The 24,668-nt window shown below is 46.7% G+C and overlaps 1 protein-coding gene across 1 annotated transcript in view; it reads left to right on the forward strand.

The window, feature by feature from the left end:
• notch2 (notch receptor 2) overlaps positions 1 to 24,668 on the forward strand; it is a 55,951-nt gene that overhangs the window by 20,834 nt on the left and 10,449 nt on the right. The window contains exons 3-25 of the mRNA XM_055861495.1: positions 10,477 to 10,733; positions 11,024 to 11,365; positions 11,740 to 11,862; positions 12,045 to 12,278; positions 12,435 to 12,590; positions 12,740 to 12,925; positions 13,023 to 13,136; positions 13,235 to 13,348; positions 16,347 to 16,580; positions 17,335 to 17,445; positions 17,561 to 17,753; positions 17,972 to 18,117; positions 18,257 to 18,370; positions 18,480 to 18,599; positions 18,684 to 18,836; positions 19,005 to 19,233; positions 20,845 to 21,046; positions 21,178 to 21,331; positions 22,302 to 22,486; positions 22,573 to 22,705; positions 23,002 to 23,253; positions 23,359 to 23,471; positions 23,939 to 24,483. Of these exons, the coding sequence (XP_055717470.1) occupies positions 10,477 to 10,733; positions 11,024 to 11,365; positions 11,740 to 11,862; positions 12,045 to 12,278; positions 12,435 to 12,590; positions 12,740 to 12,925; positions 13,023 to 13,136; positions 13,235 to 13,348; positions 16,347 to 16,580; positions 17,335 to 17,445; positions 17,561 to 17,753; positions 17,972 to 18,117; positions 18,257 to 18,370; positions 18,480 to 18,599; positions 18,684 to 18,836; positions 19,005 to 19,233; positions 20,845 to 21,046; positions 21,178 to 21,331; positions 22,302 to 22,486; positions 22,573 to 22,705; positions 23,002 to 23,253; positions 23,359 to 23,471; positions 23,939 to 24,483 (4,410 nt within the window). The remainder of the gene's footprint in view (positions 1 to 10,476; positions 10,734 to 11,023; positions 11,366 to 11,739; positions 11,863 to 12,044; positions 12,279 to 12,434; positions 12,591 to 12,739; positions 12,926 to 13,022; positions 13,137 to 13,234; positions 13,349 to 16,346; positions 16,581 to 17,334; positions 17,446 to 17,560; positions 17,754 to 17,971; positions 18,118 to 18,256; positions 18,371 to 18,479; positions 18,600 to 18,683; positions 18,837 to 19,004; positions 19,234 to 20,844; positions 21,047 to 21,177; positions 21,332 to 22,301; positions 22,487 to 22,572; positions 22,706 to 23,001; positions 23,254 to 23,358; positions 23,472 to 23,938; positions 24,484 to 24,668) is intronic.

The following is a 24,668-nucleotide window of genomic DNA, read 5'->3' on the forward strand; positions in this document are numbered from 1 at the left end:
GTCGCTGGAGCGCGATGAGACAAGGATATCCCTACCGGCCAAACCCTCCCTACCCCGGACGACGCTATGCCAATTGTGCGTCGCCCCACGGACCTCCCGGTCGCGGCCGGCTGCGACAGAGCCTGGGCGCGAACCCAGAGACTCTGGTGGCGCAGTTAGCACTGCGATGCAGTGCCCTAGACCACTGCGCCACCCGGGAGGCCCCAAGTTCTTCTCTTAACACAGGGGCCCCTCAGGGGTGTGTCCTCAGCCCTCTGCAGTACTCCATGTTCACTCACAACTGTGTGGCTTTGTATGACACTAACTCCATCATTATGACCATCCTGTGTCACTTTACTTGGACTAAGAAAATACACTTTATGACACTGTCAATAAGCATTATGACCAGCATAATCATATAAGCCAGATAGGCCTATCATGTACATGTCCTTACGTCAATCATCAGTCAAAAAGAGGGTGTCTTGTCCTGCTCCTGAAATGTGCATTAGGGTAGGTGCATGTCTGACATCAATGTGTGCACAATTACAATGGTAATTTAATATGGTAAATTTGAGTATATAACATAAACATACTGTTGACAAGTAGGTTATGGTGTAATGGAATGTTTTGCCTTGTGTGGTAGGGTTTGTGAGTTTTGACACTCTTATGTAGGTGTCATAACCAGCCATAAAATAATGCAGGTCTAAATATATTTTGTGACAGTGTTATGACCATATTATGACAGGTTATGTCAGCTGTTATGACATAATGACATGGTATTGACTGTGTCATAACGTGTTAGGTGGCTGGATGTCAAGTACAGTGCTACCTAATTTTCATTGGAAATTGTTAAGTAGACCTTTTGCATAAACAAACCATACAACTTAAACTTTGCAATCATTGGTTTTTATTTGACATACATTTTACAGTGAAAAATCTGAGTCTGTGTCACTCTGTTACCATGGAATTGCCTTGATCTTTAAAGGTCTGTAGTTATTTAGGTTTGTCATGGCATAGGCCTAAGCCTAATTCCTTTGAAAGTGCTTGTAATTATGACCTTAGCAGAGAAATAACAGATACTCCCAATCTGATCACCAATTATGGAAGCACACAGCTGGGTCATAAGCCTATTACGTTTCATTTAATGGTATGTGAATCACACTCGGTTTCTGTTCCCAAACCTGTGGAATACGAAAGGTTTGCTGCTTTCAAAATAAATAGAAAACATCTAGGCTATAATCAATGTTTGCAAATACACTACATGACCAAAAGAATGTGGATACCTGCTCGTCAAACATCTCATTCCAAAATCATGGGCATTAATATGGAGTTGGTCCCCCCCTTTGCTGCGGTAACAGCATCCACTCTTCTGGGAAGGCTTTCCACTAGATGTTGGAACATTGTTGCGGGGACTTCGATGGGCTTGAGGTCAGATCTCTGTGCAGGACAGTCAAGTTCTTCCACACCGATCTCGACAAACAATTTCTGTATGGACCTCGCATTGTGCACGGGGGCATTGTCATACTGAAACATTAAAGGGCCTTCCCCCAAACTGATGCGACAAAGTTGGAATCACAGAATCGTCTAGAATGTAATTGTATGCTGGAGTGTTAAAATTTCCCTTCACTGGAACTAAGGGGCCTAGCCAAAACCATGAAAAACATCCTCAGATCATTATTCCTCCGCCACCAAACTTTACAGTTGGTGCTATGCATTGGGGCAGGTTGCGTTCTTTTGGCATCTGTCAAACCCAGATTTGTCCGTCGGACTGCCAGATTGTGAAGCGTGATTCATCACTCCAGAGAACGCGTTTCCACTGCTCCAGAGTGCAATGGCGGCGAGCTTTACACCACTTCAGCCGACGCTTGGCATTGCGTGCGGTGATCTTAGGCTTGGGTATGCGGCTGCTCGGCCATTGAAATCCATTTCATGAAGCTCCCGACGAACAGTTCTTGTGCTGACGTTGCTTCCAGAGACAGTTTGGAACTCGGTAGTGAGTGTTGCAACCAAGGACAGATGATTTTTACGAGCTACACACTTCAGTACTCGCCGGTCTCTTACTGTGAGCATGTGTGGCCTACCACGTTGCGGCTGAGCCATTGTTGCTCCTAGACATTTCCACTTCACAATAACAGCAGTTACAGTTGACCGGGGAAGCTCTAGCAGGGCAGACATCTGACCAATTTTCTTTTTGGAAAGGTGGCATTCTATGACGATGCCACGTTGAAGGCCATTCTACTTTCATTGTTTCTCTATGGCTGTGTGCTCGATTTTATACACGTGTCAGCAACGGGTGTGGCTGAAATAGCCGAATCCACTAATTTGAACTGGTGTCCACATACTTGTGTGTGTATATATAGTGTATGTTACTCTACAGGTGCAGGGATTCCATTGTGTGTCCTCCCCTGGTCTAGAACATGACACTGACCTTGGTGTAGCTTTTTACCATCAGTGGTTGTAATGAGAACGACTAGGAGGATATAAGGGAAACGAAGGAAAATAACACTGAACTTGAGTCAAACACACTGGTTTTAAGGGTGACTATTGAGTAACTGACATTGACTGCCCCAGAGGGAAGTTTCAACATTCGAGTTCGTCCCTCTTCTCTATTATCTAAAAATATAAATGTACTCCTTTGTCCCATATTGAATGTCTATGATGATAACGGTAGCAGCAGAGTTGAGTATGTGAAGGCTGAGGGGCCTGGCAGCGGGCTGCGCCTCCTGAAGAGAGGAGTCTTTCAGTCCAAGGCCAGTCAGGTGACCGAGAGCAGGGCAACTGTTAGACTGATTAACCAATCAGTCTATGTGCCGTCGTCACACAGTCACGGCTCCTTCCCGCCGGCCGACCTCAAAAGAGTCATTGTGTGAAAATCCCATTATGTATTTATTAGACTTCCAACATATTAAAAGGCAAGCAGTGAAAAATAAACAGCGACCTTCCATTCCCCCTCAAGACATGTGTAATTATGGACTGTAGAGCAGCCCAGGGGTGAGAGCGATAATTATGATGACTACTGTTGTGTTGACATGCTGTCTTTTGGACAAGGCCGGACACCGGCAGGGGACGAGGGAGGCAGGCTGAAATGTGCTTGAAGACGGATTGATGGCTGCCCGTTGGCTTTTGTGCAAATGGAACAGGAGGATACAGAGAAGGGAACAGGAGGATACAGATAAGGAGATAGGGGCACATTCAGCTGATGCTTAGTAATGCTTTTTCATTGAGGTGACACCCAAGCATTCCTCTCTGTCTATATTTTTGCTTACTGGGAACGTATGAGAGAGATGAGTCTGGAGGGAGAGGCTGGCTGGCTGGCAGAGCAGAGTCTGTGAGGGAGGGGCTGGCTGGCTGGCTGGCAGAGCAGAGTCTGGGAGGGAGGGGCTGGCTGGCAGGCAGAGTCTGGGAGGGAGAGGCTGGCTGGTTGATTGGCAGAGCAGGGTGTGTTTCAGCTGTTGGACCGGTGGGACTACAAACCTTCAGCCAGGGTGTGTGAAAGAGGCGTGTGTCACCGCTGTGTGTTTTGTGTGTCGCCTGTCCGTTGAGCCTGGGCCCAAGTGTACCTATATGTCACAGCACAGTGTTGATCTTAACATTTAGAAAACATATGCTACGCTAGACCAATAAGGCCCAAAGAGAATGGCCGTTGGATGATGTTCCTGTTTTTAGGAACATTCACAAGATACTAGAGCCTAGTACCTGAGCACAGCAACCCTAGGGCGAGAGTGATGGCATCCAAACTTTTTTTCTTTGCTGAACAAAATCCCTTTGTCTACTGCAGTGCCATGGTGCAAACTGATTATTTCTCCTCTCGCTCTCTTGCTCTCCCGTTCTTTTCTGGCTAGAGAGTTTAGTGTGTAGTTTGTTTGACCTGACAAGTAGAATTTGCCTTGGGGCAGAGGGAGGAAGAAAGAGAGAGTAAAGAAAGAAAAGAAAGGAGGATGTCTCTTTAGCAGTAATTTGAGGAGAGTATCTCAGAGCAGACTCGTCGCTGATGAGCGGTGGGGAGGGGGGAGAAATTACCCTGTCACTGCCCCTCACTCATCACTATGTCTGTCAGTCATCTCTCAGTCTGCCGGGCTAGATGCCTCTGGACACAACTTACCTGGCTTCTTAATCCTTTGCTCTCTCTCTCCCTGAATTTATCTCCCTTTTCATTATTCCCACCATCTCCTCCCTTTCTTTTCATTTAACCCCTCAACCCTACTTTTTGTGTCTCAGTCCCTCAATCACTCTGTTACCCCTTGTCTTTGTCCCACTGACTTAACCTTACCCCCTTTCTACATGTCTGTCAGTCCTCTTTCATCCTAGGCTTTCCCTGCAGAGAACCATGATGTGATTTCCTATCCCAATGGAGCATCACACAGCCTCAGGTGAAACAGGAGAGAACCAGAAACTCTAGCAGTAAGGAGGGAGAGCAGAGTGGCGGAGCACTGCTTTAGCTCAGTCACTTCCTCACTCCTTTCACTGCACTCTACTCCATACCTCTACTCCACTCCAGCAGACTAGCAAGCACAGAGTCACAGTAGCTGATAACACACACACACACACACACACACACACACACACACACACACACACACACACACACACACACACACACACACACACACACACACACACACACACACACACACACACACACACACACACACACACACACACACACACACACTGAGTGGCCAGGCAAACACATGACCAAAACCTAAGTCAATAAAACCCTGTGATTTTGAAGAAACAAACCCAAGGCGTTGATTTTTCTCTTCATACTCTAGAGTCATCACAGTCCTCTTACCACCACAGCTCAACTAGATGCATTGATAGTGTGGAACCACACAGATAAGAGGCTAAAGCCAGGCCCAAGGGCACCTTGAGACTAGGGAGTGGCTGGCCTGGCACTGGGACAGTCAAGCAGGGAACGAGCTGAAGTGTGGCTGGCACATAGGGCTAGGAAGAGGTCCGCCGGCGGGGGTGTTGGTGGATGTTAGGGAGGGGTATGACTGGGGTCTGTGTGTATGGTCTATGGGAAGGTTCAGGACGGGGTGGAGAGGAGACCATTCATCATTGCCAACTCTTGTCAACATGGCCCGCGAGCCAAGAGGGACTGTCCCTTTTGAGGGTGTGTGTTTGTTCCTGCCACACGCACACACATGCACACCTCCCACATGTCCACACACTCTTCACACACCCACTCTCACCCTCAAAGGGAGGAAGCCTTACAGAATAGTGGGGAATATAACAACCAGATTCTAAACCCACAAGACACTGCAGTGACAAGTGGAACTCTGTGACAAAATCTGTGGTGATAATGACAATAATGAAGAGGTGAAGCCACTGAAGCCATCCCACTGTGGTCTAATGTCCCATCTCTGAAGCCAGTACAGTTAAGCTGGGCTAACCACGTGAAGTTTAAAATGAGAGCCTTTTCAAAGGCCCAGTGGTTGTATGACCTCAATGAAATATGTAGGCCTCCTAGACCTTAATAACTAAATGACACCACACAACAGAGGAAAGCAGATGGAGCATACAGACTCAAAATGGATTCCTCCTTCTGTCTGTCAGATCTTGATTCTTTTGGAGTGCTTTTAAATACAGTTTGCTATTTTACCACACAGCCCAACATTGGACTCCACCCTCCAACAGTCTCTTTCTCTCCTCTCTTCCGCCTTTCATTCCCTCTCCCGTCTCCCCGCAATCCACCCTTTTTCTCTCTCTATTAATTACTTTCCATTCGCACCCCTCCCCCTTTCCCCCCGATCACTCGTGTTGTTTTTGCAGCCTTTCTTTCTTCTCTTTATGAAAATAGGTTAAAGCTGAAGCTGAACGAGACCGAGTGTTTGCTTCCAAAAATACCTCTCTGACATGTCTTCGTAAAGAGCATAGAATGCAGTGAGCAAAAAGGAATGTGAGAGTTTTATTGTAAAGAAGCCAAAAAGAAAAGCTTTTCTATTATGCCCATGGAGTGTCCTATAGCCTAGATCAGGTGTGTTAAACACACAGTCCCCCAAGGATGATTCTGTGATGAAATTTTTACAGCTAGGAAATATAGCACATTTTCAGTGTGGACCTCCAGACCTCATTGAATACCGAATGTGCCCCCTGGGGGAAAATGAGTTTGACACCCCTGGCCTAGATCTTCTAAAAAGAGGCACACATCTCCCAATATTTTCAACCTACACCATCATTTTTGGTTTTGAATTGTTACTTTCTACTGTAGAATATATACTACATACTTGCACCAGAGAGTCCACCTACGCTCCAGTCCAACCAGCCAAAGCGAATGAGGCGAGTGTGAAATGTGAACAAGAACTCTGTTTGTGCAGCCCAGTCAGTGTGTGATGGCCAGAGGGAGAGAGGAGAGGAGGAGGGCATGACAGAGCTATTAGGCATTAGTGAGTGGGCGGGGAAAATGAGAGAGTTAGAGAGGCGAAATCCTCCCCTCAGCCCTCACCCACGCCCCAGTGGACAGGACCGGGAGAGGTCAGCCATCGGAGAGCCAGAGGTAGAGGGAGAGGGGGTGCAGGGACTGGACGGGGGCCTCTAATGTGAACCAGCTGTAGAAACCTGACACCACGAGAAGAGAGAGGAAAGCTGCAGGGAACTGAACTGAGAGAAGGAAACAGGGAGGGAAAGAAAAATCCCACATTGAGGATAACAAAGAATCCTATAGATGAGTTTGGCTGCAGAACCTCTGGGTTATTCCTGAAAGTAGAGCTGACTACAGTCTAGCTATGTGGTGAGGAGCAGTCTGGATGTATTTGACTGATTTATACTAGTTCTTTTTTTGTTCAAGTTCAACATGTTTTATTTGTTCAACATTTCAGTGAACAGACTCCACAGGCCAACATGTTTTGTCGTATTATATACACTGAGTATATCAAATATTAGGAAACACCTTCCTAATATTGAGTCCCACCCCTTTTGCCCTCAGAACAGCCTCAATTCGACAGGCATATACTCTACAAGGTGTTGAAAGCGTTCCACAGGGATGCTGGCCCGTGTTGACTCTAATGCTTCCCACAGTTGTGTCAAGTTGATTGGATGTCCTTTGGGTGGTGGACAATTCTTGATGTAAACGGTTGAGTGTGGAAAAACCCAGCAGTGTTGCAGTTCTTGATACACTCAACTGTGTGCCTGGCACGTATTACCATACCCCGTTCAAAGGCACTTAATTATTTTGTCTTGCCCATTTACCCTCTCAATGGCACACACGCAATCCATGTCTCAATTGACTTAAGGCTTAAAAATCCTTATTTAACCGGTCTCCTCCCCTTCATCTACACTGATTGAAGTGTATTTAACAGGTGACATCAATAAGGGATCATGGCTTTCACCTGGATTCACCTGGTCAGTCTATGTCATGGAAAGAGCAGGTGTTCCTAATGTTTTGTACACTTAGTGTAAGTCATTTTAGGTCCTCTCCCATAATAGTAATGATGTGTGTCATGCACAGCCTTGCTCTTCTGTTGCAAGGGGTAGGTACTGATTTGGTTAGTGGCAATATTATACTGATGTGCAGCATGCAACAATTTCAAAGAGAGTTACAGTTGATATAAAGAAATCATTCAATTGAAATAAAATCTGGTGTGACCACCATTTGCCTCATGCAGCGCGACACATCTCCTTCGCATAGTTGATCAGGCTGTTGATTGTGGCCTGTGGAATGTTGTCCCACAATTGCTGGATATTGGCGGGAACTGGAACACGCTGTCTTACACATCAATCTAGAGCATCCCAAACATGCTCAATTGGGGACACGTTTGGTGAGTATGCTGGCCATGCAAGAACTGTGTACAGATCCTTGCAACATGGGGCTGTGCATTATCATGCCGGAACATGAGGTGATGGCGGCGGATGAATGGCACAACAATGGGCCTCAGGATCTCGTCATGGTATCTGTGCATTCAAATTGCCATCGATAAAATGCACTTTTGTTCGTTGTCCGTAGCTTAGGCCTGCCCATACCATAACCCACCCCCACCATGGGGCACTCTCACATCAGTAAATCATCAGCAACAACGCCATACATGTGGTCTGCGGTTGTTAGGCCGGTTGGACGTTCGGACAAATTCTCTACAACTATGTTGTAGGCGGCTTATGGTAGAGAAATGAACATTCAATTATCTGGCAACTGCTCTGGTGGACATTACTGCAGTCAGCATGCCAGTTGCATACTTCCTCAAAACTTGAGACATCTGTGGGATTGTGTTGTGGGACACAACTGCACATTTTAGAGTAGCCTTTTATTGTCCCCAGCATAAGGTGCACCTGTGCAATGATCATTCTGCTTACTCAACGTCTTGATATGCCACACCTGTCAGGTGGATGGATTATCTTGGCAAATGAGAAATGCTCAGTAACAGGGATGTAAACACATTTGTGCACATCATTTTAGAGAAATAAGCTTTTTGTGTGTATGGAACATTTCTGTGATCATTTATTGTCACTCATGAAACATGGGATCAACACTTTACATGTTGCGTTTATATTTTTGTTCAGTGTATGTTGAATAGAGCACAAAAACCTGAAGGACACCTATCTATCGCTGACGCTGTGACATTTCGTTTTGGCAACACCGGTTTGATAATCCCAATTTAATTCAATCAAATTTATGTAATCTTTTCTTTCAACACTGTTGAATTTCAGACAGATTTTTCAAATAAGTGCACATTAGTTTATAGCCATCTACGCAGTAAAACATATTGTTCCCTTTAATCATACAGTATAGGTCTTACTGCTGAAACATAAAATGAATACTAACGTGGACATGGTCGGCTTTGTTTGACAGGCCGCTAATGTGATCTATGTCAGGGGAGCAGGGGCCGTGTCATCATTCTTTCAGAGGGTTGAGAGGTTGTCATGGAGTAGAGGGGAGTGTAAATTCCCAGGGCATTAGTATTGTTGAGATACCTCTTAGTACAGCCTGTCGATGGTGTGGATAGTGTAACTGGAGAGAAGTGCTGAGACAGGGAGGAGACAAGATGGAGGGATGGGTAGGAGTTCTGGGGAAGTAGCTATGCCTGTGGAGCATGTCCAATCGGAGAGAGGTGAGGTGAAGAAGTCTGTGTCACAGCTCTTTGAAGATCTGTTTTCCTTGTCTTTCTAGAGGTTGTGTGTGTGAAACAACAAGTGTGTTAAAACAGGTATGTGAACCCTCGGACTGTGCGATGAATACTTGGGTGAAGACAACACTTACACACTTTCTATTGATCTATTCTGGGCTTCTCTCTGTCATTAATCATGACAGCCGGAGTTTCCCATGCTCTCTCAACCTAATATTTTCAAGCTGCGTTTAGTTCAGAATAAATATAGTACGTGTGAGACTCCATTTAAAAAAGATTCCCATCTCCATTTCAAAAGATTCAAATTATTCTCATTTACTGTGCTCCTCCAAACTGCATGTTTGTCCGTCAATTATCTGCGAACAAAAAAAATATTACCGGTTTGAAAAGGTAACTGTGTGTATGGGGGGGTGAGATCTGAAAAGGCTGTGTTTGTGTTCCTGTCGTCTGTTACCTGAGCCTCCTCAGGGAGGTAGGTGTGGTGGCCTGTATCTGTGAGGCAGCAGTTCCCTCTGTGGCTGAGAGTCCCTCGACAATGTGTCGGCAGGGTGCCAGACACTAACACACACACTCAGCAGCACTGAGGAGCAAAAGGCCCCTGAGACAGTGTCTGTCTAGAGCAGGGTGACTGACCACTGATGATTCTTCAACATCAGTCTCTGACCACAACCCACAGATAGCACTTAAGAAAATACAGAGACAACCAAGACAAAATACCAGACTTAAATACACACACGTCTAGTTGATTACAGTACAAATTACACTGCCAAATAGAAAGAGTCAAACTGAGAGGGAAATGTCAGACCGAGAGAAGCGGAAAGTGAAAGTAGGGGGTGGTGGGACAGGGGTAGGGGATAGAACGGGTGTGGAGTGCAGGTTTTCATTTTTCCTCTTGTGCAATATTATAATTCCCTCTGTGCTGTTCGTCATGTGGTTAAATCACTTTACAGAGAGAGAAGAAAAGAGAAATGTATTCCCTATGTCTTGTGACCTAGCAGACACACACACACACACACACACACACACACACACACACACACACACACACACACACAGGTTCCAAGTGTTTGTCCAACTCCACATAGGATTGTTCTTGTTTTTAGTTTTTGCCACTTGGGTAACTTCCATGTAAAACCACCTCGTCACATCCTTCTGCTTTTTGATATTTCAAAAACTTGACCTTGCTGTCACCCTTTCCACCCTTTTCAAATGTCTTAGCTCCAATTGACATGACTAGGCCAAATAATATTTTCCCTGTATGAATCACACACACCCTCTCCAACAAAAGATTCTCACACTATGACATGTACTGTCTACTATTACTGCTTCTCTTCCTCTTTGATGTATAGTGTTTGTAGTGTAGGTTTCTATAGCTGATAATATGCTGTCTTTAATGTAGTAGCTAACTGAGAAAACTCCTATTGTCCTCTGTCTACAGGTGTGCCGCAGGCTTCCTGGGTGAGTACTGCCATCACAAAGACCCGTGTCATCTTGGTTACTGTCTAAATGGAGGGAACTGCTCAGTGGCTGTGTCGGGCAGCCCCACCTGCTCCTGTCCCCTGGGCTACACCGGGCAGCACTGTCAGACTCCCCAGAACTCCACCTGCTATCCCAACAACCCTTGTGCCAACAGAGGAGTCTGCAACCTGCTCTCCCTCGACAAGTACAAGTGCCAGTGTGCTCACGGGTGGACAGGTCAGCTCCTCTCTGACTCAAAAGTACTACTGTACAGTCCATTCCTGACAAGTGCTGTGCAATTCACTCGTCCAAATCCCAATACATTATTTCCACTATTTGTCATATGTTTGGTACATGTGTTCAGGACAGTTCTTAGCCTTTGCATTGATCAGAACTCTGTACTGTATGTTGTGGTCATGATACGTAACCAAGGTTACAAGGACATGAGGCTCTGTTTCCTCTATTTTTCTGTTATATAACCTTATATTAGCCCACTCATCTCTCTCTCTCTCTCCCTGTGCATCCAGGCATACGATGTGAGCGTGTGGACACCTGTCTACCAGGACCCTGTGCTAACGGAGGCACCTGCAGCTCTCTGTCCGGGGGCAAGTTCAGCTGTACCTGTCCTGCAGGCTACTGGGGTCCCCGCTGCCTCAACGACACTGACGAGTGTGCTGCCTCCGCCCCGGTGTGTCAGAACCAAGGGGCGTGTGTCAACACCCCCGGCTCCTACAGATGTAACTGCGCCCCCGGGTTCACCGGCCGCCACTGTGAGACCCCCTACATCCCCTGCACCCCCTCGCCCTGCCTCAACGGGGGCACGTGTCGCCAGACTTCTGAGACCAGCTACTGGTGCCACTGCCTGCCAGGTGAGAGAGAGCGAGGAAAGGAAAGGAAATAAAGAAGGAAAGGAAGGAAAGAAAGAAAGAAAGAAAAGAACGAGAGAAGGGCTTCATGAGGCCTGTATGCATGCAGCATATTGTTGCAATCAATGTTTGAGGTGCAAGCACTAGAATCCTGCTGGCGCTGTAACACTATTCACCATGTATTAAAACCCTACTGTACCCAGCAGAGCTTTATAGGCAAAACAATCAAGCACTGTCAACCATAGCCCATGTTATCTGTTTACAATATAACTTGTTATCACTATGATAACTGATACATGATATGACAGAGGTTGTCAGCCAGATTGATAGCGGTGAAATAATAAGTATCATTCCTATTTTTGACACTCTCCTCGCAGGTTTCAATGGGACTAACTGTGACAACAACATTGACGACTGCCCCGACCATCACTGCCAAAATGGAGGGACCTGCATGGATGGCGTCAATACCTACAATTGCAAATGTCCCCCGGAATGGACTGGTAAGTATAAAGATAGTCTATGATCTTTTCTGTTTGTCTTTTTTCTTCTTTGTTTCAGTTTCTGTATTTTGTTCAGTGTCTGTGTTTCTGTGTCTGTCTGTGGTTTCTCTCTGTGTCTAAATGGGGGACATTTTTCTACTCTAGTCTCACGTGTCCAACTCTCTTCCCCCAACCCCCTACAGGTCAGTCCTGTACAGAGGATGTGGATGAGTGTCGCCTGCAGCCCAACACGTGTCAGAACGGAGGGACCTGCAGCAACATCCAGGGCAGCTACACCTGTGTGTGTGTCAACGGCTGGAGTGGCCTGGACTGCTCTGAGAACATAGATGACTGTGCTACGGCTGCCTGCACCAAGGGCTCCACCTGTATCGACCGTGTGGCATCCTTCCTCTGTGTCTGCCCCTATGGAAAGACAGGTGGGGACAAACAGCCTGTCTCCTGCGTAGATATATACAGCTGTCTCGTATAGACTGATCAATGGATAAGTAGAAAGATAATGTATTAATCCCCAAGGGGAATCTATAAGCACAGAAAACACACAGGTTAAGTGACTGTTGAATATTCCCTGCCAGGTTTGCTGTGCCACGTGAACGATGCCTGCATTAGTAGCCCGTGCCGGGACGGGGCGCAGTGCGACACTAACCCCATCAACGGCATGTTCAACTGCAACTGTGCCCCAGGCTACAAGGGAAGCACCTGCAATGACGACATCAACGAGTGCATCATTGGTGAGGGACAGATCAAAGCACATGATACCCAAAGTGTTTTGTGATTAGACTATACAGACTATTCTGTAAGAACTATCCTTCCTCTCTGTTTGGTACTTTCTGTACTCCTTTATAGTTCTGTGTAACTAACCTCTCAGGCTTCCCCTCAGGTCCAAACCCCTGTGAGCATGGAGGATTGTGTGTGAACACGGATGGCTCGTTCACATGTAACTGTGCAAGAGGTTATGGTGGGCCGCGCTGTGAGACAGACATCAATGAGTGTGTCTCCAGCCCCTGCCAGAACGACGGCACCTGTCTGGACCGCATAGGAGACTACAGCTGCATCTGTATGGAAGGTAAGTGATCAGTGATTCCCTATCTCTCTTTCTCACACACACACACACACACACACACACACACAGTACTGTTGTGTAATATTCTCTCTGTTTCCAGGATTTGAGGGAACACACTGTGAGATTGACATCAATGAGTGTGCTAGCTCTCCATGTCTGAACCAAGGGATCTGTCTGGATCAAGTCAAACGCTACATCTGCCAGTGCCCTCTAGGTTCGTCTGCCTTTTTCTAATCAAATTCATTTCTCAATAGTGTTTCAGAAGGTGTCTAGCTACAGTATTTGACGCTGAGTTCCGTCCCTGGCCTTTAGGATTCAGTGGGGAGATGTGTCAGATCGACATTGACGAGTGTTCCAGCACGCCCTGCCTCAACGGGGCCAAGTGTATCGACCGACCCAACGGATACGAGTGTGAATGTGCTGAAGGTACTAACCGTGTGTGTGTGTGTGTGTGTGTGTGTGTGTGTGTGTGTGTGTGTGTGTGTGTGTGTGTGTGTGTGTGTGTGTGTGTGTGTGTGTGTGTGTGTGTGTGTACACACTAATGTTCAAAAGTTTGGGGTCACTTAGAAATGTCCTTGTTTTTGAAAGAAAAGCAAATTTTTTGTCCATTAAAATAACATCAAATTGATCAAAAACACAGTGTAGGTATTGTTAATGTTGTAAATTACTTTTGTAGCAGGAAACGGCAGATTTTTTTATGGAATATCTACATAGGCATACAGAGGCCCATTATCAGCAACCATCACTCCTGTGTTCCAATGGCACATTGTGTTAGCTAATCCAAGTTTATCATTTTAAAAGCCTAATTGATCATTTGAAAACTCTTTTGCAATTATGTTATTACAGCTGAATACTGTTCTGATTTAAAGAAGCAATAAAACTGGCCTTCTTTAGACCTGTTGAGTATCTGGAGCATCAGCACTTGTGGGTTCGATTACATGCTCAAAATGGCCAGAAACAAAGACCTTTCTTCTGAAACTCGTCAGTCTATTCTTGTTCTGAGAAATGAAGGCAATTCCATGCGAGAAATTGCAAAAAAACTGAAGATCTCATACAATGCTGTGTACTACTCCCTTCACCGAACAGCGCAAACTGGCTGTAACCAGAATAGAAAGAGGATTGGGAGGCCCGAGTGCAAAACTGAGCAAGAGGACAAGTACATTAGAGTGTCTAGTTTGAGAAAAATAAGCCTCACAAGTTCTCAACTGGCAGCTTCATTAAATAGTACCCGCAAAACACCAGTCTCAACGTCAACAGTGAAGAGGCAACTTCGGGATGCTGGCCTTCTAGGCAGAGTTGCAAACAAAAAGCCATATCTCAGACTGGCCAATAAAAAGAAAAGATTAAGATTAGGAATTAGGAATTCTGCCTAGAAGGCCAGCATCCCGGAGTCGCCTGTTCACTGTTGACGTTGAGACACCCGTACCTTGTCAGAACACAACTGAATGGCTCAATCGCATTAAGAAGGAAAGAAATTCCACAAATTAACTTTTAACAAGGCACACCTGTTAATTGAAATGCACTCTGGGTGACTACCTCATGAAGCTGGTTGAGAGAATGCCAAGAATGTGCAAAGCTGTCATCAAGGCAAAGGGTGGCTACTTCGAAGAATATCAAATATAAAATATATTTTGATTTGTTTAACAATTTTTTGGGGTTACTACAATATTCCATATGTGTTATTTCATAGTTTTGATGTCTTCACTATTATTCTACAATGTAGAAAATAGTAAAATGTCGAAAAACCCTTGAATGAGTAGGTGTGTCCAAGCTTTTGACTGGTACTGTGTGTGTGTGTGTGTGTGTGTGTGTGTGTGTGTGTGTGTGTGTGTGTGTGTGTGTGTGTGTGTGTGTGTGTGTGTGTGTGTGTGTGTGTATGCATACAGTTGAAGTTGGAAGTTTACATACACCTTAGCCGAATACATTTGAACTCAGTTTTTCACAATTCCTGACATTTAATCCTAGTAAAAATTCCCTGTCTTAGGTCAGTTAGGATCACCACTTTATTGTAAGAATGTGAAATGTCAATAATAGTAGAGAGTGATTTATTTCAGCTTTTATTTCTTTCATCACATTCCCAGTGTGTCAGAAGTTTACATACACTCAATTAGTATTTGGTAGCATTGCCTTTAAATTGTTTAACTTGGGTCAAATGTTTTAGGTATCCTTCCACAAGCTTCCAACAATAAGTTGGGTGAATTTTGGCCCATTCCTCCTGACAGAGTTGGTGTAACTGAGTCAGGCTTGTAGGCCTCCTTGCTTGCACACACTTTTTCAGTTCTGCCCACAAATTTTCTATAGGATTGAAGTCAGGGCTTTGTGATGGCCACTCCGATACCTTGACTTTCTTGTCCTTAAGCCATTTTGCCACAACTTTGGAAGTATGCTTGGGGTCATTGTCCATGGAAGACCCATTTGTGTCCAAGCTTTTACTTCCTGACTGATGTCTTGAGATGTTGTTTCAATATATCCACATAATTTCCCTCCCTCATGATGCCATCTATTTTGTGAAGCGCACCAGTCCCTCCTGCAGCAAAGCACCCCCACAACATGATGCTGCCACCCCCATGGCGGTTTTGGAGCAGTGGCTTCTTCCTTGCTGAGCGACCTTTCAGGTTATGTCGATATAGGACTTGTTTTACTGTGGATATAGATACTTTTTTACCTATTTCCTCCAGGATCTTTACAAGGTCCTTTGCTGCTGTTCTGGGATTAATTTGCACTTTTCGCATCAAAGTACGTTCATCTCTAGGAGACAGAAAGCGTCTCCTTTCTGAGCGGTATGACGGCTGCGTGGTCCCATGGTGTTTATACTTGCGTACTATTGTTTGTACAGATGAGCGTGGTACCTTCAGGCGTTTGGAATTTACTCCCAAGTATGAACCAGACTTGTGGAGGTCTACAATTTTTTCTCTGTGGTCTTGGCTGATTTCTTTTTGATTTTCACTTGATGTCAAGCAAAGAGGCACTGAGTTTGAATGTAGGCCTTGAAATACATCCACAGCTACACCTCAAATTGACTCAAATGGTGTCAATTAGCCTATCAGAAGCTTCTAAAGCCAGGAATTTTCCAAGCTGTTTAAAGGCGCAGTCAACTTAGTGTTTCCAGTCTGACCCACTGGAATTGTGATACAGTGAATTATAAGTGAAATAATCTGTCTGTAAACAATTGTTGGAAAAGTGACTTGTGTCATGCACTAAGTAGATGTCTTAACCGACTTGACAAAACTATAGTTTGTTAACAAGAAATTTGTGGAGTGGTTGAAAAACGAGTTTAAATGACTCCAACCTAAGTGTATGTAAACTTCCGACTTCAACTGTATATGTATATATATTTCTTGCGTGTTAAAACCGTGATGTCTAAACTAAAGCTTTAACACAGGGAATATTTAACCGTAACTCAATGTGTGGTTTCTCTCCCCAGGCTTCTATGGGCCACTGTGTAAGGAGAACATAGATGACTGTGACCCGGAGCCCTGCCACCATGGTGTGTGTCGTGATGGCATCGCCACCTTCTCCTGTGACTGCGACCCGGGCTACACCGGCTCCATATGTAACATCCAGGTCATGGAGTGCCACAGCAACCCCTGCCAGAACCGCGGACGGTGCATCGACCTAGTCAACAAGTACCAGTGCAACTGTCTGCCTGGCACCTCAGGTGAGCGCAGCGAAAGAATGGGTGAAATATTTTTCGTATTTCTTTGTTTTTGGGTTACAAAAACGTTCGTAATAAGGGGAAACCAGTGCAATAACAGAATGTTTGGGCAAACAAAAAAACTCACATACACTGTGCGGTGTGGACGGTGCATCTCTGTCTATGTACTATTTGTGAAACTTTGGTCTAGACTCTAGACCATGACTGATTTCTAGTTTGTGAAACTGAAGTAGACCATGACTTAATTGGTGTTTGTTATGTATCTCCAACTGACCCTTTTAACTGCTGCTCACTCAGTGCTGTCAGCCCCAAAGCTCTGTGCTGTGCTCCTGTGAACTTGCAACACCAGCAGTTCCTACTCTGTTCTGTGGAGTAGAAGTGGCTTCCTGCAGGGTAGAGCAGAGCTCTCAGCTCAGAGCACTCAGACAGGAGGGGATCAGTCATAAGGGTAGGCCCAGCTCTGCTCTGCCCAGCACGCTGCCCTGGCCTGGGGGATTTGTCCAGGCCAGTGCACTGGTACTGTACACACACACACACACACACCCGCACCCGCGCAGGAGACAGCTTAGGTCACATATACTTTCACTCGCTCAGCTAGCTCACTGTCTTTGGAACACGCCTGTTAAACACGGTCAGCTAGAACTGCAGCTAACTTTTGTAATGGAGTGCCTATTCAAAAAGCTTCCAAATGCATCCTTCCTTTCTTTCTTACATTTGCATCAAAGCTAAATGGTTTATCTTCTGGTTTTCTTCTCAGGGGTGAACTGTGAGATCAATGTTGATGACTGCGCCAGTAACCCCTGTGAGTATGGGGAGTGCCAGGATGGGATCAATGAGTACAAGTGTGTCTGTGCTCCAGGGTACACAGGTAAACACACATACTTTTCCCTCTCAACTATTCAGATGCTTCTCCATGTTAATGACAGTACATGCTTGATTTTTCCAGTGAATTAATTAAGTAATTTCTGGATTATTTCTCTCAGGTGCAAAATGTGACGTGGACATCAATGAGTGTAATTCCAGCCCGTGTATGAGTGGTGGCACATGTGTAGACAAGGTGAACGGCTTCATCTGCCAGTGCCCCCCTGGCACCCACGGCCCCCTGTGCCATTCTGGCACTGACCACTGTGCCCCCCGGCCCTGTGTACACGGAGACTGTGTAGAGCAGCAGAGCGGGTACGCCTCTCCTCACCTTATCTCTTTCTCTCTGACATATATGATTTCAGGTTATACGAATGAAAATGTTGAATTGTATTAGTAGCCCCATTAGCTGACACCATGACGTCAGCTGATCTTCCTGGGCTCCAACACATAGTTCATATGATAGAAATGCATACTTTAGGTTACTCTCTGTCTGTCATGAACCCTTACTCCCTCCCTTGGTCTGTGTGTAGGTACCATTGTGAGTGTGAGTCTGGCTGGGTGGGGCAGCACTGTGACCAGGAGAAGGATGAGTGCCAGTCCAGCCCCTGCCAGCACAGTGGCAGCTGTGTGGACAGACTCAACGGATACTCCTGCCAGTGTCGCCCCGGATTCACAGGTCTGAATCAGGCTTTTCTAAATAATTATTCATTATACAGATGATCCCATTAAACTGCAGTCCTCAATAGAGTCAAGTGTCATTCTGTTCGCCGTTTTATTTAAAACCCCACTAATTTCCTTCCTCACTCTCCCCTCAGGTGTGAACTGCGAGGTCAACATAGAGGAGTGTGCATCAAGCCCGTGTGAGAACCATGGTACCTGTGTGGACGGAGTCAACAGCTACACCTGCCTGTGTGCCGCTCCGTACTCAGGTAACAATACCATCCGCTCTACGGTACTACCCAGGACATATTCCCTCTGGTGGAGTTGACGTTGATTGTATAATGGGCATTTTGGAAATGAACAATATTGTGTCCACAGGAAAACACTGTGAGGAGGAGTTGGTTCCCTGTGCGTCTCATCCATGTGAGCGGGGAGGTGTGTGTCAGCCAACCCCAGACTACACCTTTTACACCTGTAGATGTCCCAGCGGCTGGCAAGGTGTGTATTCACACAGAGGGTAAAGGTGTGAGTGTTGGAGAGATTTTCTACCATGATGTTCATTAAAATGGGATGTTTGAATAGGCCCTCGTTGCACTGAGGATGTGGATGAGTGCAGGAAGAACCCGTGTCAGAACAGCGCCCGTTGCATCAACAGCCAGGGCAGCTACGTGTGCAAGTGTCAGCCAGGCTACAGTGGTCTCAACTGCCAGGCCAACATCGATGACTGCTCCCCCAGTGAGTTATCACCCAGCTCTTGTGCACACTCCCACGGATAGCCCGAGCATCTTGTGTACTGTACTCCTCTCTGGAGCTAATGTATCGATCTTCACAAACAGCTTCTATTGTGGGTCTGTTGAACTTCTTGTCTCTCTCTCTTTCTCTCTCTCTCTCGCTCTCTCTCAGACCCGTGTCTGAACGGCGGTTCCTGTGTGGATGGAGTGGGAGGATTCTCCTGTGACTGCCGGCCAGGGTTTGATGGGGAGCGCTGTGAGGCAGAGATGGATGAGTGTGCCAGTCAACCGTGCCGGAACGGAGCCGTGTGCCAGGACTACGTCAACAGCTTCGTCTGCGAGTGCCGGCCAGGCTTCGACGGAATCCTATGTGAACACAACATCCCAGAATGCACTGAGAGGTGGGTTACAAAGGACTGTAACTACAGTCACTGTGTTAAAGTGTTTAAAGTTGATTCACTCAAAATTATTCTTCAATGAGTTTTCTTTTTTGATATGTGGCTACATGTGGACTGGGAGGCATTTAGAAACAAGTATTGAAAATTGATTTCCTTTGCAAAACGCAAAGACTTACATTTAAGTCATTTAGCAGACGCTCTTATCAAGAGCGACTTACAAATTGGTGCATTCACCTTATGATATCCAGTGGAACAACCACTTTACAATAGTGCATCTAAATCTTTTAGGGGGGGGGGGTTAGAAGGATTACTTTCTCCTATCCTAGGTATTCCATAAAGAGGTGGGGTTTCAGGTGTCTCCGGAAGGTGGTGATTGACTCCGCTGACCTGGCGTCGTGAGGGAGTTTGTTCCACCATTGGGGTACCAGAGCAGCGAACAGTTTTGACTGAGCTGAGCGGGAACTGTACTTCCTCAGAGGTAGGGAGGCGAGCAGGCCAGAGGTGGATGAACGCAGTGCCCTTGTTTGGGTGTAGGGCCTGATCAGAGCCTGAAGGTACGAAGGTGCCGTTCCCCTCACAGCTCCGTAGGCAAGCACCATGGTCTTGTAGCGGATGCGAGCTTCAACTGGAAGCCAGTGGAGAGAGCGGAGGAGCGGGGTGACGTGAGAGAACTTGGGAAGGTTGAACACCAGACGGGCTGCGGCGTTCTGGATGAGTTGTAGGGGTTTAATGGCACAGGCAGGGAGCCCAGCCAACAGCGAGTTGCAGTAATCCAGACGGGAGATGACAAGTGCCTGGATTAGGACCTGCGCCGCTACCTGTGTGAGACAGGGTCGTACTCTGCGAATGTTGTAGAGCATGAACCTACAGGAACGGGTCACCGCCTTGATGTTAGTTGAGAACGACAGGGTGTTGACACAATGGAGTTGTCAACCGTGATGGCGAGATCATGGAACGGGCAGTCCTTCCCCGGGAGGAAGAGCAGCTCCGTCTTGCCGAGGTTCAGCTTGAGGTGGTGATCCGTCATCCACACTGATATGTCTGCCAGACATGCAGAGATGCGATTCGCCACCTGGTTATCAGAAGGGGGAAAGGAGAAGATTAATTGTGTGTCGTCTGCGTAGCAATGATAGGAGAGACCATGTGAGGATATGACAGAGCCAAGTGACTTGGTGTATAGCGAGAATAGGAGAGGGCCTAGAACAGAGCCCTGGGGGACACCAGTGGTGAGAGCACGTGGTGCGGAGACAGGTTCTCGCCACGCCACCTGGTAGGAGCGACCTGTCAGGGAGGACGCAATCCAAGTGTGGGCCGCGCCGGAGATGCCCAACTCGGAGAGGGTGGAGAGGAGGATCTGATGGTTCACAGTATCAAAGGCAGCCGATAGGTCTAGAAGGATGAGAGCAGAGGAGAGAGAGTTAGCTTTAGCAGTGCGGAGCGCCTCCGTGACACAGAGAAGAGCAATCTCAGTTGAATGACTAGTCTTGAAACCTGACTGATTTGGATCAAGAAGGTCATTCTGAGAGAGATAGCAGGAGAGCTGGCCAAGGACCAAGGACTTCCATCATGCGTGACCACATTATCTTTCTTTCTCTCTCCCTCTATTTCCCTTAGTTCCTGTCTGAATAACGGGACCTGTGTTGACGACATCAACACCTTCTCGTGTCGTTGTCGTCCTGGTTTCTACGGGACCTTCTGTCAGTATGAGCAGAATGAGTGTGACTCTCAGCCCTGTAAGAACGGAGGGACCTGTACAGACGGCCTAGGATCCTACCGTTGCACCTGCCCTGTAGGCTACAACGGGCAGAACTGCCAGGTAGAGAGAGAATGTGTAAAATGGCGTTGAACTTTTTTTTTTAAGGTATCTGATTATGACATCTCTCTTTGTCTGGTTCTTCATATGAAAATCAACACTAGCATCAACCTACTCCATTTGTCCCATTGCAGAACTTTGTGAACTTGTGTAGCCAGCCACTGTGCAGGAACGGAGGGTCCTGTTCCCAGTCACAGACCACCTGGTCATGTCACTGTCCTGTGGGCTGGACTGGTCTGTACTGTGACGTCCCCAACATGTCCTGTCAGGACTATGCTGCTCGGAATGGTGAGCATTCCATGTCTCTACAATCCACTGTGTTTTATTCAGTCACCTCTCTCAGTAAACGGTCAAATAGCCTACAGTCAATCAAAGGGAAAGTTCAGGATTGTGGCAATGGGGTACATGATCTACTTCCCAAGAGTCAGCTTAACCATTTTTATGTATCTGCGTCCACTATGAAGGAAGTTAAAGGTAGTTTTGCGAGCCAGTGCTAACTAGCGATGACTTGTTATCAACTTCCTTCAAACTGCATGCAGATACATAAAAATGGTCTCCACGAGTTCATCAGACTCTGGGGAAGTAGATAAATGGCTTCATTGCCAAAATACCAAACTATCCCTTTAATCAAATGACATGTTTACAAAGACAGATGGATGAATATAAAGAACATGACGATATAAAGGTATTTATAAACTGGGTGGTTCGAGCCCTGAATACTGATTGGCTGACAGCCGTGGTATATTTAAGCAATAAGGGCCAAAGAGGTGTGGTATATGGCCAATATACATGGCTACGGGCTGTTCTTATGCACGACACATCGCAGAGTGCTTGGACACAGCTATGGGTGTATTGTCCATATATCTCAAACCCCCAAGGAGCCTTATTGCTATTATAAACTGGTTTCCAATGTAATTAGAGCAGTAAAACTACATATTTTTTCATACCCGTGGTATAAACTGGGTGGTTCGAGCCTTGAATGCTGATTGGCTGGAATCCGTGGTATATGAGACCATATACCATGGGTATGACAAAACATTTATTTTTACTGCTCTAATTACATTGGAAACCAGTTTATAATAGCAATAGCCAAAATACCACGGCTAAGGGCTGTGTCCAGGCACTCCACATTGCGTCGTGGTTATGAACAGTCCTTAGCTGTGATATATTGGCCATATACCATACCTCCTCGGGCCATATTGCTTAAGTAAACCATGCTGATTATGGCTAATATGTTGTGTGTGTGTGTCTCTGTCAGGTATTTCAGTGGAGATGGTGTGTAAGCACATGGGGTGCTGTGTGAACGTCGGTAATGCCCACCAGTGTCAGTGCCAGCCTGGCTACACAGGCAGCTACTGTGACAAGACTGTGGACGAGTGCCAGTCCAACCCCTGCCGCAACGGAGCCACCTGCATGGACTACCAGGGCACATATGAGTGTATGGTAAGTTTTGTGTGTGCGTGCGTGTGCGTGTGCGTGTGCGTGTGTGTGTGTGTGTGTGAACATCTAACAATGTGTCTCTGTTCCAGTGCAAGGCTGGCTACCAGGGGGTGAACTGTGAGTATGACTTGGATGAGTGTCACTCTAACCCTTGTCGTCATGGAGGAACCTGCATCAACCTCATCAACCGCTTCTCCTGCGCCTGCCCACCTGGTACACATGGTAAGCAGATACCAGAAGATTATTTCTTGTTTTATCTATCTCTTTCGCTCTCTTGTTTTCTGGCACATTGGTTTTACTTAATGTACAACTACAACCCTGACCTCTCAACCAATGGTCTTTCCTCTCTCTTTCCCCTCTCTCTTTCCCCTCTCTCTTTCCCCTCTCTCTTTCTCCTCTCTCTTTCCCCTCTCTCTTTCTCCTCTCTCTTTCCCCTCTCTCTTTCCCCTCTCTCTTTCCCCTCTCTCTTTCCCCTCTCTCTTGCCTCTCTCTTTCCTCTCTCTCCTCTCCCCCTCTAGGTGTTCAGTGTGAGGTGAACATGGACGACTGTGCTCCCAAGCCTGGCTCCTGGGGGCCTCGCTGTCTGAACGGGGGCCAGTGTATGGATGGGGTGGGCCGCTACACCTGCTCCTGCCCCCCTGGCTTCGCTGGGGAGCACTGTGAGGGGGACGTCAATGAGTGTCTCTCTGGACCCTGTCACTCTCCTGGCAGCCTGGACTGTGTGCAGCTGGTCAACGACTACCAGTGCCGCTGTCGCCTAGGCTACACAGGTAGAGAACTACACCCCTCTGTATATGTTATAAGACACATCAACAACTGTTATCTAGCTTACCCCACACTCATGCTGTGTAACATGACATCTGTCTCTTTTTTAGGACGCCTCTGTGAGTCCATGGTGGATCTGTGCCAGTCTAAGCCGTGCCATAACAGTGGCACCTGTTCCATGAACATGAGCTCAGTGCATGGATACTCATGCACCTGTCAACCAGTAAGTCATTATAATGTTACTCTACCCTTTTACAATGTTGGTTTTCCAATTGCCAGACCGCTGTGTTTCTAATTATTCCATGTACCAGCTTGCTGATCTTTATCTCTTTATTTTGAATGGATTGGCAGCCCCATTGATATTGTATTGTGCTGTATAACATTGTATTTACCTCAAATGTAGCTATGGAGTGAGTGGCTGAGTGTCTATTCTTTCACTACTGGCTTGTTTTCCTAAATACTAACCATTCTCCTCCTTATTCTTACCTTTGCTTCAGAGGGTGAGACAACATAGTTCAGGTATGACTGAGAAACAGCAGTGTTCTAGGAAGAGACCAAACATTCTCACAGGTTTTCTGACTAGTCAACTGCAGGAATGTATGTTATGAATGTAAAACCCGGTCCACAGGTGTCTGTCCAGCCAGTCAGTTCACATGTCTGACGCCTTCTCTGTCTCATCTTTTTACTCAGAGTTTCACTGGCTTCAACTGTGGAGAGGTAGAGGGCTACAACTGTGCCCAGCTGCGTTGTCAGAACGGTGGGCACTGCCAGGATTCTCAGGGTGGTCATCTGCACTGCCGTTGCCAGCCAGGCTTCAGTGGGTCGCGCTGTGAGACCGTCCACAGCTGCCAGAACCGGCCCTGTTTGAATGGAGGCACCTGTATGAAGGACCCACACAACCCATACCAGTACAGCTGTCGCTGCCCAGCCCACTTCTCAGGCAGGCACTGTGAGAATGTCATCTTCGACCAGTCCCCCCGCACCCCCTCCTGCCCTTATGTAGAGTGTGAGCAGCGGTCCGGGGATAAGGTGTGTGACCCGCAGTGCAACAACCATGAGTGCCAGTGGGACGGAGGGGACTGTTCTCTACATTGGCGCCGGCCATGGTTCAACTGCACCGCCTCCGTGCCCTGCTGGGAGCTGTTCCGCAACGGCCGCTGTGACCACGAGTGTGACAACTCTGGCTGCCTCTTCGACAGCTTTGAGTGTCAAGAGAGCACAAAGTCCTACTGCAAGTATGTACAACAGTTGTTAACAACATAAACACATCAATACACATGTTTATTAGGTACACCCATCTAGTACCGGGTCAAACCCCCCTTTGCCACCAGAACAGCTTGAATTCTTCAGGGCATGGAAATGTTGCTCAATTGGTATCAAGGAACCTTAACGTGTGTCAGGAAAACATTCCCCAAACCAT

This window comes from Salvelinus fontinalis, chromosome 14 (genome assembly GCF_029448725.1).
Source record: "Salvelinus fontinalis isolate EN_2023a chromosome 14, ASM2944872v1, whole genome shotgun sequence".
NCBI classification, from domain to species: domain Eukaryota; kingdom Metazoa; phylum Chordata; class Actinopteri; order Salmoniformes; family Salmonidae; genus Salvelinus; species Salvelinus fontinalis.